Below are 14,566 nucleotides of genomic sequence, written 5' to 3'. Positions count from 1 at the left end.
GGGTCAGTGTGTACACACAGAGGTCAGAGGGTAACCCTGGGGTCAGTGTGTACACACAGAGGTCAGAGGGTAACATTGGGGGTAAGTGTGTACACAGAGAGGTCAGAGAGTAACCCTGGGGTCAGTGTGTACACCCAGAGGTCAGAGGGTAACCCTGGGGCCAGTGTGTACACAAAGAGGTCAGAGGGTAACATTGGGGGTCAGCATGTACACAGAGGTCAGAGGGTAACCCTGGGGTCAGTGTGTACACCCAGAGGTCAGAGGGTAACCCTGGGGTCAGCGTGTACACAGAGGTCAGAGGGTAACCCTGGGGTCAGTGTGTACACACAGAGGTCAGAGGGTAACCCTGGGTCAGTATGTACATGCAGAGGTCAGAGGGTAACATTGGGGGTCAGTTTTTCTCTTGTCGTTTACTTACCAAAGCCTGCTGCCTGCTTCGCAAGCCTCTGGGTAGTCTGCCGTCCACCCACGGTCCCAGTGGGTACTGTATCCCAGACTGTGTATTACTGTGCCAGTCTCTCGAGTGAGTTCTGGAGACCTGAATGCAGGCCATCAACCTTGTGTGGCAAGTACTCTATCCATGAAGCTAACTCCGCGGCCCCTTCATCTCTGCGAATCTCTTCACTTCTCAGGGTTTGCTTCTGGTTCCTCCCCTAAACCTATCTCCAGAAGATCCCAACCAATCTGTTCTTCCGCCATGCACACAAAGCTCTCTAGAAGAGCCTACCAATGCTCTCTCATTTCATTCTTTCATCAGTCTTGATGATGGGTCAGAAAGAAATCTGCCAGCATTTTACACGTAAAACATTTTCAGACACAGCCTGTTTAGGGAAAGTCCCCTCGCAGGCCAGTCACTCCATGAGCCCACCCCTTTTCTTTCACAGTCGTAAGCCTTCTTCACAAAGCCACAGCAACACTCATGGCACAACAACTTGCCTCGTTTTTAAAATGCAAGGGCTGTTGACTGCTATGACAATTTCATTAGAGGCATGGATTTATTGTGTAGCTTACCTTTGCAGACACACTCATTACTCTGCCTACCCTGATGAGAATTGGTTTTTTGGTGTATAGGGTTAGAATTTACATCTACATACAGAATTTACATACAGAATTGCCATCCAGTGTATCTACAGATAAGACAAGTGGATAATATTTTCTATTTTTTTAGAGAAGCTCTCATTAATGTTTTTTATTCAGGTATAGTTATGTTAAACCTTCTATTGACATTTCATGCATATGTGTGGAAACAATGGCTTCCTTTCTCTTTTGTCGCTGGTATCCATCTCGCCTCGTGGCTTTTATTCCGTCCAAGCTTTTCCTTTAGAGCAGCATCATGTGACCTTGCACATAGTTGGTAGGATGAAGTTTCTAGGTGAACCATCATCAAGCTTGGGGACCCTCCCAGGATGGGCTGGCATGTCATGGCATCTGAGCAACACACATAGGTAACCTGCTTATAGTGCTATATAATTTATACCCACTGAAAGATGGCATAAGCAGCAAGCCGTGACCGGCGGAGGATAGAACACGGTATGTATCACCCATAAATCTGGTATCACACTAGTTTTGGAACTGACTTAGCAAAGATGGCAGATTCCTATTTCCTCAACTACCTACGGCCTTCCTTCCCAGGAGGAAAAGCTTTGAATAAAATAAAGTGATGCATTGCTATCACTGCCCTGCCTCAACTTGGTTGAGATAATAACAGTATAATTAAATCTTCCAAGCTCAGGGAGTTGTAAAGTTAATCAAGTAGGAAGCTGGTATGGGCATGAAACTATGGAACCGAAGAAACGGTTCTTAGGTGGCTTCTGATTAGATGCAGGAAGCAGGGGTGGACATATACTGATCAATTAATTATAACAAAGCTATCTGAATGTATGCCAATCCCCCCTTCTCTCTGTGTGTGTGTGTTAACTGTACCCTCTGCCCTAATTCACTTGAACAAAAAAAGAAAGCAATCATGAAGAAACTGTCTACATGGGACGCACAGGGAGCAGATGAATTTTGATTATTCCCTTGATTACCTAATTATTCATTGGCTCATTGGGTCCCTGTTAAGAAGCAGGCACAGGGCCTGGAAACCAAGGTGATGATACAACAACTTAGCTGATGAGGAACAGTACATGTTACAGTTAACTGCCGCACACACCATGGTCTGTAGCTTGTGGCACTGTTTTGGGGGGTGAGAGGCCCTTTAAGAGGTTGGGTCTCCCTGTAGGAAGTGGGTTAGGACTTTAGGGTTACATCCAGTGAGCCCTTCAGAAGGCTTGGAGAGTTTGGTTTGCAGCCTGTCCTTGCTGTGAATGGAGAGGTTAAAGACAGTGTGGACTTTGAGGTGGGATGTCCCAGATGGGATAGAGCAAAACAAAAAGAATTGGACTATTAACACAGTCTATGTGGATGGACTCTGAGCAGACAGAGGCTGTATCATACCAGCCTGTGAGACAGCATCGTGAGGAGACAGCAACCAGGAAGAGAAAGGACCAGCACTCAGCCCCAGGAAGACTAAATCAGCATCCAGTGTATGACAGACATGGGGGAAGGAAATACTCAAGGCATGAAGTGCAGCTTCTCAACTGTATCAACCCTACCCCTAGTGAAGTGATTTCAGAGCAGCATGTGGGCTGCAAGCATGTGCAGAGATCCACCCGGGTCCTGTGAGCACAGACGGGTAACATGTGGGCAGGCAGGAAAGAGCAGTGCGAGGTGACTCAGATGGGGAAGGAGGTCTGAAAGGGGGTTGAAGGTCACACAGGATGCTGCACAGGGTGAAGGTGAGTGCTCACAGATAGTGCATAAGAGGGACTCTGGGGCTCTTCAGGGTCCTTCCCAGAGACACAAGACAAGAGAGCTGGCTGTCAAGGCTGACAGACAGTAAGGAGTACAAGGGGCAGTTGCAAGGAGCATGCGCAACCATGACAGAATCTGGTGTGTCCACTTTCTGCACCCTACACACCAACCCCAGCCAGTGTGAAATGCACAGGACAGGGTTCAGTGAAGAGGAGATTTTCACATGGCGTGGAGGAAAAATGGGCACAAGAAACCTGCTTCTTCAGGAAACCCACAGGCTTCAACGCCTATTCCAATCCCAGCTGTGACAAGCAACAACTGGGTGACTGTCATCAGAAGCTTAGGGTCAGGGAAACTATGGTGACAATAAGGATGGAGAGGAAGCCTAGCAAGGTTCAGCCTGACCAATTACACTTTGTGTTCACGCCATCTATGGAGACAGACGTTCTAGCAAATTACACACCCCCAAGAGCTCGATGTGTATAATTCAGTAGATATCCAAGGTGACCTGTGTAACCATCAGTTGCTTCTGAGCCTTCCCCTTGGAAGTTCAACTTCCCCTTGAAACAGGGGACTGGAGGTAATCAATATCTAGAGAATATTGACACCTAGAGCCTAGAAAAGGGTAGGGTAGGAGCTTGGGGGCCCAAAGAAGCTACTAGAGTTCCCTCAAAGAGTGACCAAGAGTCAAGACAGAAAATTAAGGTGCTGAATCAAGGGGAGGCAGTTTCAGAATGGGGAGCGACTTGCTACCTCTGTTGACATGGCGATGACAAGAGGATGCAGTGATGATTGATGTCTTGGCAGATGGGCAATATGGAGGCTGCAAATGACTCTAGCTTTGGCAAAGCTAATGGAAGAGGAACTGTAGGTACAGAGGCCATGGACTCAGACCATGGAGTGTCAGGGAAGATGCAAGCCCAGCACTCTTGTGAAAAAGAAAAGACATAATAACTTTACTGTGAGGTGACAATAAAATATGCACCTCTGTTTCTCTCTGAAACTTAAGTCATAAATGCTTCAGACACTTCCGTTTATTTTCAAATCCATCCTCTAAAATCAGTAGCTCTAAATTAAACTCTTCACATCTCCTTGCAGCCCCACACTAAGGAAGAAATCAATGAACCTGCTTCCTTCTCTAATGCCACCTAGATGGGTGTGACTCAGAATGATGGGCGAGACATGGCATCGTCAGTAAAGAATAAAATACACTGCTCTCCACATATATGTGGGGCACCCTGTGTAGCCATTGAAAATTCCAGGATGCCCCAGTCCCTCCTAGAAAATGGCACAGTGGTTTTTGTATAGATCACAGGTATATGCTACATAGCCTTTAAATCATACAGTACTTTGGAAGTGCTATGTAAATAAGTGTTATATTGTCCCGTGAGGGAATGATGTCAGTAAAGATCTATACATGGTCAGGCATAATAAAGAACTTATCTTTTATTTATGTGTATGTGTCTTGTGGGTGTGTACACCTGTGTGTGTAGGTACCCTAAAGAGGCAAGAAGAGGGTGAGGTTGAATTCCCCAGAAAAAAAGTTCCATGCTGTTGTGAGCTGCCCACTGTACTTGGGAACTGTACTTGGTCCTCTCTTGGTCCTCTGTACAAGCAGCCACTCTTAAGCCATACTTCCAACCCACACCTTTTTTATATGAACCCAAATCACTGAACCTTAGGATAATGAAAGCAAACGTAAGCACCACAACAAATCAACACTCAGCAGTGCTAGGAAACAGGAGGGTTCTCTAGTCCATGATGGAAGGAAATGATCTGATCGCAGAAAGATATCTTGTGTGAGGATTATTCCCAACTTGAATCCCAACACTGATTGGAAGAGGGCAAGTGCTCAGACCTTCCATATTAGTACATCTTAAGAGCCAGTCATGGCTGGGGTGAGATGAGGGTTTACAATGACTGTGAAACACATTAAAAAACAGAAGGCAAGCAAGACAAATCCCCTCCCCCTTTCTAGCTATTGTGAGTGACCATGTCTATTGAGCAACATGGACCAGGACAGTGACCCAAATAATCATCAGACTCTTTTCTTAGGAAGGAGAGGTGATGGGAGCTAAGCAGGGAGGCTCCTTTCTTTCCCCATGTACATTTGGAAGATGGTTCTGGAAGAAGTAATGTTACAGCCAACTTAAAGCAGAAATGCAGACTTCTCACAGGGGCAACAAACGTTGCGTTCCAGCTGGGGATAAATTCACTGTTGCCACATCCAATAAGAAGAATGTTGCTCATCAAATGTTAGCATTTGGCCTAAGAATCAGCACTGCTTCTTTTTTTAAAACTGAGACGCACCTTGGAATCCTGAGACTATTTGGACGACATCTTCATAGACCATCAGCGTAGCGGAGCGTTCAGGAAGCAGGCCAAGGCTCAGTGAGGAAAACACTGCAGGGACAAAGTGGATGACGTAAGGGAACTGTGACACTTCAACCCGGAAGCCCACTCTGTCTGGGAACACTGCAAGCTTCCTACTTTCTGATTTTAAACCAATCACCAATATTGATTTTTCCAAAAGATTAGTGGAATGGCAGTACTGGAATCCTTATAATAACTACTGTCTTGCCATAATCAACTTGAAAAAAGTTGATTTTGGGTGGGGGGAGGAGGGACATGTGCAAATGTGTGGAGGTCAGAGGTCAACTTTGAGTGTTGTCCTTCAGGACTGTCCACCTTGTTTGGGGGGGAGACAGTGTCTCTTACTAGGACTGATCAGATTAGACTGGTTGGCTTACAAGCCCCAGGGATCTGCCTATCTTGACATCTTCTGGGTAAGGGTTACAAATGTGCACTTCCATTCTTGGGTGTTTTATGTGAGTGCCAGGGAACAAATTCAGGTCTTGTTTGCATGACTGAATTATCTCCTGGATTCCATTTCCCTCGTAAGATAATTTTAGTGACATAACAAGATCCTGTGCTACGGGAGTATGTTAAAAGTTATTATGTGTACACTATATGAGTATACATACATACATTCATACATACATACACACATACACACACACACACGTATATAATGTTAGGTTTAAGCATTAAGAGACTCTAAAATATGTGTTTAGGTTCATGTATGCAGTATGCTCCAAGACTCGTAGTAATAACTTCACACAAATTATATTACTTTAAGACTATAACCCAAATATCACAGATCCTTGACGTCCCAAGTTTCCTGGCAGATGTATGTGCTTTAGGCTGTGAACTGGGCTTGAATACTATGTCCCCAGCTGGTGGTGCTGCTCTGAAGGGTTGTGGCACTTTTAGGAGGAAGTGTATCCCTGGGGCAGCCCTTGGGCATTTCCTGCCTGTCCTTTGCTTCCTAACTGTGGACACAATGTGCTTTGCGGCCTCACACTGCTGCAGCTGAGACTCTCCACCATGGTAGACAGCATTTCTTTTCAAATGTGAGTCACAATGAGTTCTTCCTTTCTGCAGTTGTCAGGCATTCTGTTACACGAAATTTGAGGGAAACAAAACAAAACAAATAATTCCACCGTAGACTAAGATTTGCAGGCTCTCCCTGACAGGGCGGATGTCACTCTGGGGACACTGACTTGGGTAATTTATCCAAGTATCGAAACAACCCTAAGAAGTGGGTGTTCACTCTTCAGTAATGAAATGGGCTTATAGATGAGGAAGCGATTGTCCATCCCTCAGGTGATAGATGCCGGGCCTAGGATCTGCATTCCGGTGCCTTCCGTCAACCACTATGCTACGTGGATGGAAACTCACAGGACCTTGGACTTCATCACCAAGGTAAGAGAGGCGCCAAGTCAAGCCAAAAAAGTAATTGAGAAGTTATTTCTTCATCACCTTAAAAATAACCCATCTATTCGTTTTGTACTGAATGGTGGTGTGTGTGTGTGTGTGTGTGTGAGTGTATGTGTGCGATGTGTTTGTGTGAGTGTGTGTATGTATATGGCGTGTTTGTGTGGTGTGTGTATGTGAGTGTGTAGGTCAGAGGCCAACTTCAGGTACTATTCTTCAGGAGCTGTCTACCTTGTTCTTTTGGGACTCAGTTTCCCTCTTGGCCTGGGCCTCACTGGTTAGGTAGGGCTGGCTGGCCAGTGGGCTCCAGGGATCTCCCTGACTTGACAGCGTCTTCCGAACTGGGGTTGCTAGCATCCTATCTCGCTCAGCTTTTTAACATGGGTATGGGGTAGTAATAAGGTGAGATCGTGGCCAGCCTGGGTCACTTAGTGAGCAACTACCATCTCAGTAAGCTCTTTACTGCCTGAGCTTTCTCCCCAGCCATTTAATTGATTAATTAGCTAGCTAATTGATTTTTGAGTCAGCACTTCACTATGTAGCTGAGGTTGACCTGGAATTCCCAGTGCAGCTCACATGCTGGGATTATGGATATACACTATGACATCAAGAAGTAACACTAATGTCTATGAAAATATCAAGACCTAGAAAGATGAAATGTTAACGGTCTGAGTGATTTGGCAGTGCAGGCTCTCCACAGGCCCTCAGAGGTGCTGCCTGCCTCTCCTTCACCCCCTCCATCCAGGCAGTGCACTTAGATGTAGCTATATCCCAAGACCATTGCCAGCTTTGTCCTGAATAGAACACATAAATGTGGTCTGTGGTCTGTGCCTTCAGGATTACTCATTATGCAGGACCACAGCCCACAGGGAACAACCAGAGAATAGGCAGAAGGTGGCCAGTGCCATGGCAAACATAAGAATGCATTTTAGTGCTGCAGAAGATGATCTGATATTCAATACAGATATTCAACCAGTGGCCCAACAAGTTCTCTGCCCTATGTGAGCCCAAAAGCATGGAGACATGTTCATGCAAAAACTCGTGCATGTATGTTTACACATATATGTCCATAGAGGAATTAACTCAAATCAGTGTTTGTTAACTGAGAAACAGATCGAGTTTGGCATTATGAATATATTATGAACATACAGATGAGCCATGGAGAAGTGACATGTTCTACAGGAAGGAGGGCCTGATGTATTAGTCACTTACCTACTTGAGTGACAATATGTGACCAAAGTGGCGTAGGTAGGGAAGAGTTTATTTGGGTTCACAGTTTAGGGGTGCAGCCCATTATGGTGGAGACATCATGGTGGGGGAACTTGAAGCAGTAGGTCACAGTTAGGGAGTACGGAGCTGCCAGTGTTCCTGCACAGGGTTCTCTCCCTGTTAATTCGGCTCAGGATCCAAGCCCATGGAATGGTGCCAGCTGGAGCTGAGGTAGGTCTTTCCAACTAACTTAATCTAGACAATCCCTCGCAGCATGGCCAGAGGCTCTTTCCCTAGACAATTCTAGATCCCACTAAGCTGATAACCAAATTAATTATCACAGCCTTGAAAACATGCTGAGGATGGCAGGCATAGAAGCCACACACTGTCTAACTCTATTTATATGCGCTCTTTAGAACAGGCGCAGCCAGAGATGAAGGCAGTTTACAAGTTGCTAGGAGCTGGAAGGATGGGAAATAGGGAGTCAGAACTAATGGACAGAGTTAATAGAGGGTGCTGGAATATGCTGGAAACAGATGATGGAGATATTACAGAGGTACAAAGCCATGAAGGATGCACATTTAGAGTTTCACGCTCTACCAACTGAACTAGCCAGGTATTTTGAAGTGTGCATTTTTGAAATGGTGTGTTTTGGTGTGTGTAGGGGTGTGTGTGTATGTGCATGCGTGCATGTGTGCGCGTGTGTGTGTAGGTGCATATGTATTTATGTGCACATGGAGGTCAGAGGCCAGCATCAGTGCCTTCCTTTATTACTTTCCTTTATTACTTTTTATTTTTTTTTATCTTTTTTTTTTTTTTTGACAGGGTTTCTCTGTATAGCCCTGGTAGTCCTGGAACTCACTTTGTAGACCAGCTGGCCTCAAACTCAGAAATCTGCCTGCCTCTGCCTCCTGGGTGCTGGGATTAAAGGCGTGTGCCATCACACCCGGCTTTCCACCTTATTTTTTGAGACATGTTTCTCGATGACCCTGAAGTCCACTGGTTGACAAGACTACCTGGAAAACATGGTGAGAGATTCTCCCGTCTCTGCCTCCACAGCACGAGCACTATGCACTTGGTTATGGAGATCAGAAGTCAGGTCCTCACACTTGCTCAGCAAATGTTTTACTGACTGAGTCATACAATGGTATGTCTTATGGTACATGAAGATCATCTGCTCCTTGGGAGGTTGAGGCAGGATTGAAAATTCAAGGTCTACTTAGATGGCACAGCTACTTTAAAGCCATATTTCGTCACTCAGTAAGACCACACCCCACCCCGATGAAGGAAAATTTTGGATACAGTTTGGATTTAGCTTAATAATATAATGCTTGCTTAGCCCGCCCGAGGCCTTGGGTTCCATCCTCAGCACTGCCAAACCCAAACAGCCAAAACAAAAACCAACCCAAAACAAAAGAAAAAACAAAAAAGTAAATCACAATTAGTGGGACATCAAAGTTGGATGAACAGTTCAGACAAAGTTAGAGGAGTGAAGATCAGAATAAAAGAAGAAACAGCCACAGCAAAGGCTGCTTGGAGCTCGCCTTGCCTTCCTGGGTACAATCTCCATGGACATTTCACAGGTTATATTAACCATTAGCTGTAACTTTTTCTACCTAATGACACAAAGCAGGCCTCTTGGCTAGACAGAAAGAAAGGCCAGGAGTTCTGTGGATGGTGTCACTTACAGGAAGCAGCTGGCCTACAAGGGTAGGCTGTACCAGAATGCCTGCTTTGCCCCTGCCTCTCCATGCCATGCTCCCTCTCAGAGCTCGCCAGAACCAGGAAGCATCCTGACTGGCCCCAAACACCTCTCTGCTGCCTGGTGTGGGGTTTGTGAGCTCTGAGACTACCTGTGTCTTTATCTAGAACTAGGTAGGCATGGCTTGTAACTCAGTAAGATGGCACCATTGGCTTATATAATTGAATGCTTGGGAGTGGAACGCTCTGATAGGATTAGAAGGATTAGAAGGTGGGACATTGTTGGAGAAGATGTGTCCCTGGGGATGGGCTCTGAGGTTTCCAAAGCCCATGCCAGACTTTTATATCTCCTTCCCTCTCTCTCTCAGTCTCCCCCTCATCTCCCCTGACTCCCTCACCCCCTCTGCTTGCAGGTCAGGATGCAGTGCTCTTGGCTACTGCTCCAGTTCCTGCCACGATGATAATGAACTAACCCTCTGAAACTGCACGCAAACCTCCAATTAAATGTTTTGTTTTATAGGAGTCGCCTTGCTCATGCGGTCGCTCCACAGCAACAGAATAGGGACTAAGACACTAGGGACCATGGCAATGTGCTTTGAAAACTCATCTCGCATGGAACATTTTGGCCTTTCCATCTATAGAGAAGTTGCCCTGACAAACTGTTTCTCAAATCTTACTTCTTTTTAGAGGGATGCAAGGGATGTAGTCTCTGTAATCGGTCTGCCATGTGAGGCAAGGAGCAGGAGCACCAGGCTATGCACCCAAATCTATAGATTGCTTCAGGGATGGGAGGTGACCATAGGCCCACAGTTTCCAGTACATGGTATTTTTATCCACTCTGGAGAGGGTGTTAACTGAGGACTCTTCACACTAAGGACATACTCAGGATCTCCATTCTCCCACCAACCCCCAGCACTAAGGATGGAACCCAGGGTCTCTCACATGCTAGCAAACATTCTGTCATTGAATTATAACTCGGCTCCCCCCTCTTTAAAAAAACAAAACAAAACAGAGAGCAAGGAACATCTTGTTTTGCTCAGGATATTGGGGGACTTCTGGAGTAAAATCATCCCACTTAGGGTTTTCAGGATACAACACAAGTTTTTACATGAAGGGGGTAAAGAGATAACACACAGAGAGGGTGAAAGTGCCAGTCAGACTCCTTCATGATAGGAAAGGGAGAAGTCACCAAGGGAGGAGGCTCTGTGTGTCACTTTTAACTCCTGGAGGCCACGCAAGGATTTTAGGCAGCACATTATGTAATTGGGCACATGTATTTAATTCAGAAACACTGTGGTAACTTCACACATGCACGCAGCATATTTTGGTCATTGTCCTTTCAATCCCCCACTGTTGCTGACCACCTTCTTCTTCCCTCCGTCCAGTTCTCACCCATCTGTCATACATTTCGCTATGTTTTATGAGCCACTGAGTCTAATCAGGGTTGCCTGACAGAGCCTGCCTGGGTAGGGGCTATTGAGAGGCGCATGCTCAACCTACCAATGGCTACATCACTGTGGGGAAAGATACTTTCTCCCCCAGCAATGATTAACTGTTAATAGCTCCTCAGGGTCTCCAGAGCTTCTCTTCTGCGCATGAAGGAGTGCTAATGGCTCTAGGGTGCAGGGATTGCAGGGCACATGCATTTTAAGATGCAGTACTAGCAATGTGGTGGGGGTGGGTGTTTTTGAGGAGGCCAATTAACCTGGTCAGAGAGCAGTGCAGTAGTCCTGGACCACTGTTTCTTTGCCAGAGCTACGGGAAGACCTGCCATTGACAGAGATGGAGGAGAATCCTCCTTAGTAAACAGAGTGGCTCACATGGAGGAGTTCGTGGATCTCTGACTTGTTTGCTGAGATCCGTTTCTTTAGTCTACAAGCCTCCAAGGGAAGAAGAGAAAACCTAACACGGCTTCTAGGAGTTATTGCTAAGGATGAGAAAAGGAATTCACTCCAAGCTCTCTCAAGAACATCCATGCGAACTAGAACCCGGAACACGCAGTGAAGAAAGTATCTTGTCCACGGTCTCTCATCTATCTTGGAACTCCCAGCTCTTTTTGCCTTTTTTTTTTTTTCTCAGTTGTTTGGAATACCAGAAGTGTGAGACCCAACTTCTAAAAATACACACTAAAGCAACAGTTTACTTGGTTTCTCAGCGGAGGCCGGGCTTCATTCTGGTCACACTTGTTTTACGTGCTAGTTATGAGCGCCTCTGCCTTTATTATACTGAAAAGGTCAGCAAATAACCAATGGCTCGGGAAGGTCTTTTGAAATGATTCAGGCCAATTAATTCCATTTCAGAAGCTAGAAACACAGGCTCTGACAACCCCGCTGGGCCCACTCGGGCGGGGCAGCTAGCGGAAGGCTGTTCTCGGTTCCAGGTGTTTTCATGGTGTATCTAAAACGCTTCCAATTAAACTGTCTTGTTCCCATTATCAGACTCATTCAAGAAAAGGACATTATGGAAACAATTTCCTTTCTTCAAATCCTATAATGGAGTCAAAATGAAAGCCATTAGATGGCTGATTCTCACCATGCACAGGTCCTGTGTTTACAAATGGACACGTTTGCTAAATTGTTCCTCTCACCCCCCATATCAGCAGTCTCCATGTGTTTGTGCTTGTATACAGCTTGGAGGCTGATGGGGCAACAGCCTGTCTGCCTGTCTCAGCTCTCCCTTGGTGAGTGTCTTCTCTTTGTCTCTTTGTGACAGGCTTCTCACATGTGTGCTTTCTGCTGGCGATCTCACTATTTTAAGTGGCCCCCATGTACAGTGAGGAGAGGCTATAGTGTGCACTGTGGGAGAATAGATGATAAATGATGCTCAGATACAGGTTATGGTGCTGAGCCCTTAAGCCCAGTGTTTGCAGGTCAGCTGTGTTTATCCAACAGTGTCTTTAAACAAGCCCACACAGAACAGAGGCAGATATTTGAATCAGTTGCTGAAAATGTTGTGACTACAGCGTCCAGCTCAGTGTTTGCCAGGCTTGAGATTGAAGCCTGTGTAAAATGCAACATGACCCTACCTTGTACAGCTACTACTCAGATGCAGCCAGACAGTCTCTGCACCCCTCACCCCCAGGACATCCAATGGTACACTGGGGAGGTCAGACATCTCCTTTAGCTGGAATCTAGGGAAAGGGCTTTCCCTCTTTTTGCTGGCCTTCCATGGGTTCTAGCTTGTGATGGTGTTACTGTCAACTTGACAGGATCTAGAATCCCCAAAGAGACAAACATCTGGATAGTCTGTGAAGGATTGCCTACACTAGGTTAACTGCAGCGGGAGACCCACCCTGAATATGGGCAGGGGGATTTCCAGGGCTGGGATTTGGGCTGCATAGGAAACAGAAGGCTCCTTCTCTGCCTCCAGAGCATGGATGGCCACCGCATGCTCCTGCTGCCATGCCCTCCCACCACGAGAGACTTTCTCTTACAACATATGTGTCCCTCCTTACGCTGCTGAGCAGACGTCTGCTGCAGCAATGAGGGAAGCTCCTGGCACAGGCACGGGGCCACTGCCCTTTACTTTCTGGAGAGTTCTCTACTTGTAGGAAGTAGAGAGGATGCTGTGCCCTAGAGTACAGAGCTCACACTGCTGCTGGTCAACACACACACGGCACAGCACTGGGAGCTCCTGTGACCTCCGTGTGTGTACAAGGTGGGGCTCCAGCCACCTTCACACACTTGCCCCACCATGCCTCCACATAATGGCACACAAGAAGGTGACTCACAGAATTGGCATATAGATGTCCCTGCCTGACTCCTACCTCGAAAAATGCTTCAGTGTCTGATCTCATCACCGGCCACCGACCCACAGGAGGTCTGTCTTTGGGAAGGGTGAACCACTTACCTGGTAATCGGATGGGCTTCCACGGGGCAGAGTTTGGCACGTAGGCGTGTTTTGTGGCGGTGACAATCAGCTGATTTCCAAGCTTGTATGGGAACTTGATGAAAGCAACCCCATCTGTGCCGGATGTGCCAGAGGCAACAGACACCTGGTTGGCGAAGATCTCAATGAGCGCATCTGCGAGGGGCTGGTGGGTGCTGGCGTCACTAATGTGCACCTTCAAGGTCACCTCTGGAAACAGAAAATGCACATTAACCCTGACAGTAGGCCAAAGAGGACTACATTCTTTTACAAGGAATTCTGACCCCGTCTTTTTTCTTCCTCTTCCTCCTCATCCTCTTCTTCCTCCTACCCCTTCTTCTTTTAATTCTTTCTTTATTTTATGCATATCAGTACACTGTCACTCTCTTCTGACATACCAGAAGAAGGCATCAGATCTCATTATAGATGGTTGTGAGCCACCATGTGCTTGCTGGGAATTGAACTCAGGACCTCTGGAAGAGCAATCAGTACTCTTAGCTGCTGAGCCATCTCAACGGATGGGAGTCCGCCGGTCATTTTCTTAATTATTAAAACTTAGGAAAATAAAAAAACAAACAAAACTTTTTTAACCCTAAAATAAAAAAAAAACTTTCAAAAATAAAAACTTCCTATTTTTTCCCACAAGCTGCTTCGTTCTTTATTTTTTTTCCTGCTCATGTGACAGATAACTGAGAGGCAGCACAACACTAGGAAACAGGTTAGATATTTGTTCATCCTTCCTGCTTGCTGGCTACCAGCTCCCATGGCCTCAGGCTGCTACAGAAGGATGCAGTTGCTGGGAGACTCACGGTGGGCTCTGCAATTGTCCCAGCAAAACTGATATAAGCATGCCAGGACTGCTGTTTGGTCATCACAAATGTGTTAAAGGCTGGGGAGATGGCTCGGCAGGTACAGGTATAGCGTCTACTGTGTGAGCAGGAGGTTTTGAGGTTAGATCCCAGCACGGACATAAAAATGCAAGCATAGCAATGCATGCTCATAATATCAGTGCTGTGGAGATGGAGACATGAGGATTCCCAGGCTTGCTGACAAGCCAGACTACTCAAACTGGTGAACTCTAGGTTTGGTGAGACGCAGTCTCAAAAGACAAGGTAGACAATGATAGAGGAAGACTTCTATGTCGAGGCCCTCAGAAACATACACACAAGTGCATGCCCATGTTTCCAACATTTGCATACACACACACACACAGACTTTT

General features: G+C 46.3%; 1 protein-coding gene across 1 annotated transcript in view; it reads right to left on the bottom strand.

The window, feature by feature from the left end:
- Fam171a1 (family with sequence similarity 171 member A1) overlaps positions 1–14,566 on the bottom strand; it is a 110,780-nt gene that overhangs the window by 38,446 nt on the left and 57,768 nt on the right. Inside the window, exons 2-3 of the mRNA XM_021154949.2 lie at positions 13,330–13,557; positions 5,104–5,196 (exon numbers count right to left, since the gene is read on the bottom strand). Of these exons, the coding sequence (XP_021010608.1) occupies positions 5,104–5,196; positions 13,330–13,557 (321 nt within the window). The remainder of the gene's footprint in view (positions 1–5,103; positions 5,197–13,329; positions 13,558–14,566) is intronic.

Source organism: Mus caroli, chromosome 2 (genome assembly GCF_900094665.2).
Source record: "Mus caroli chromosome 2, CAROLI_EIJ_v1.1, whole genome shotgun sequence".
NCBI classification, from domain to species: domain Eukaryota; kingdom Metazoa; phylum Chordata; class Mammalia; order Rodentia; family Muridae; genus Mus; species Mus caroli.
The sequence above is the reverse complement of the archived record's forward strand: the minus strand, read 5'-3'. Positions and strand labels throughout refer to the sequence as shown.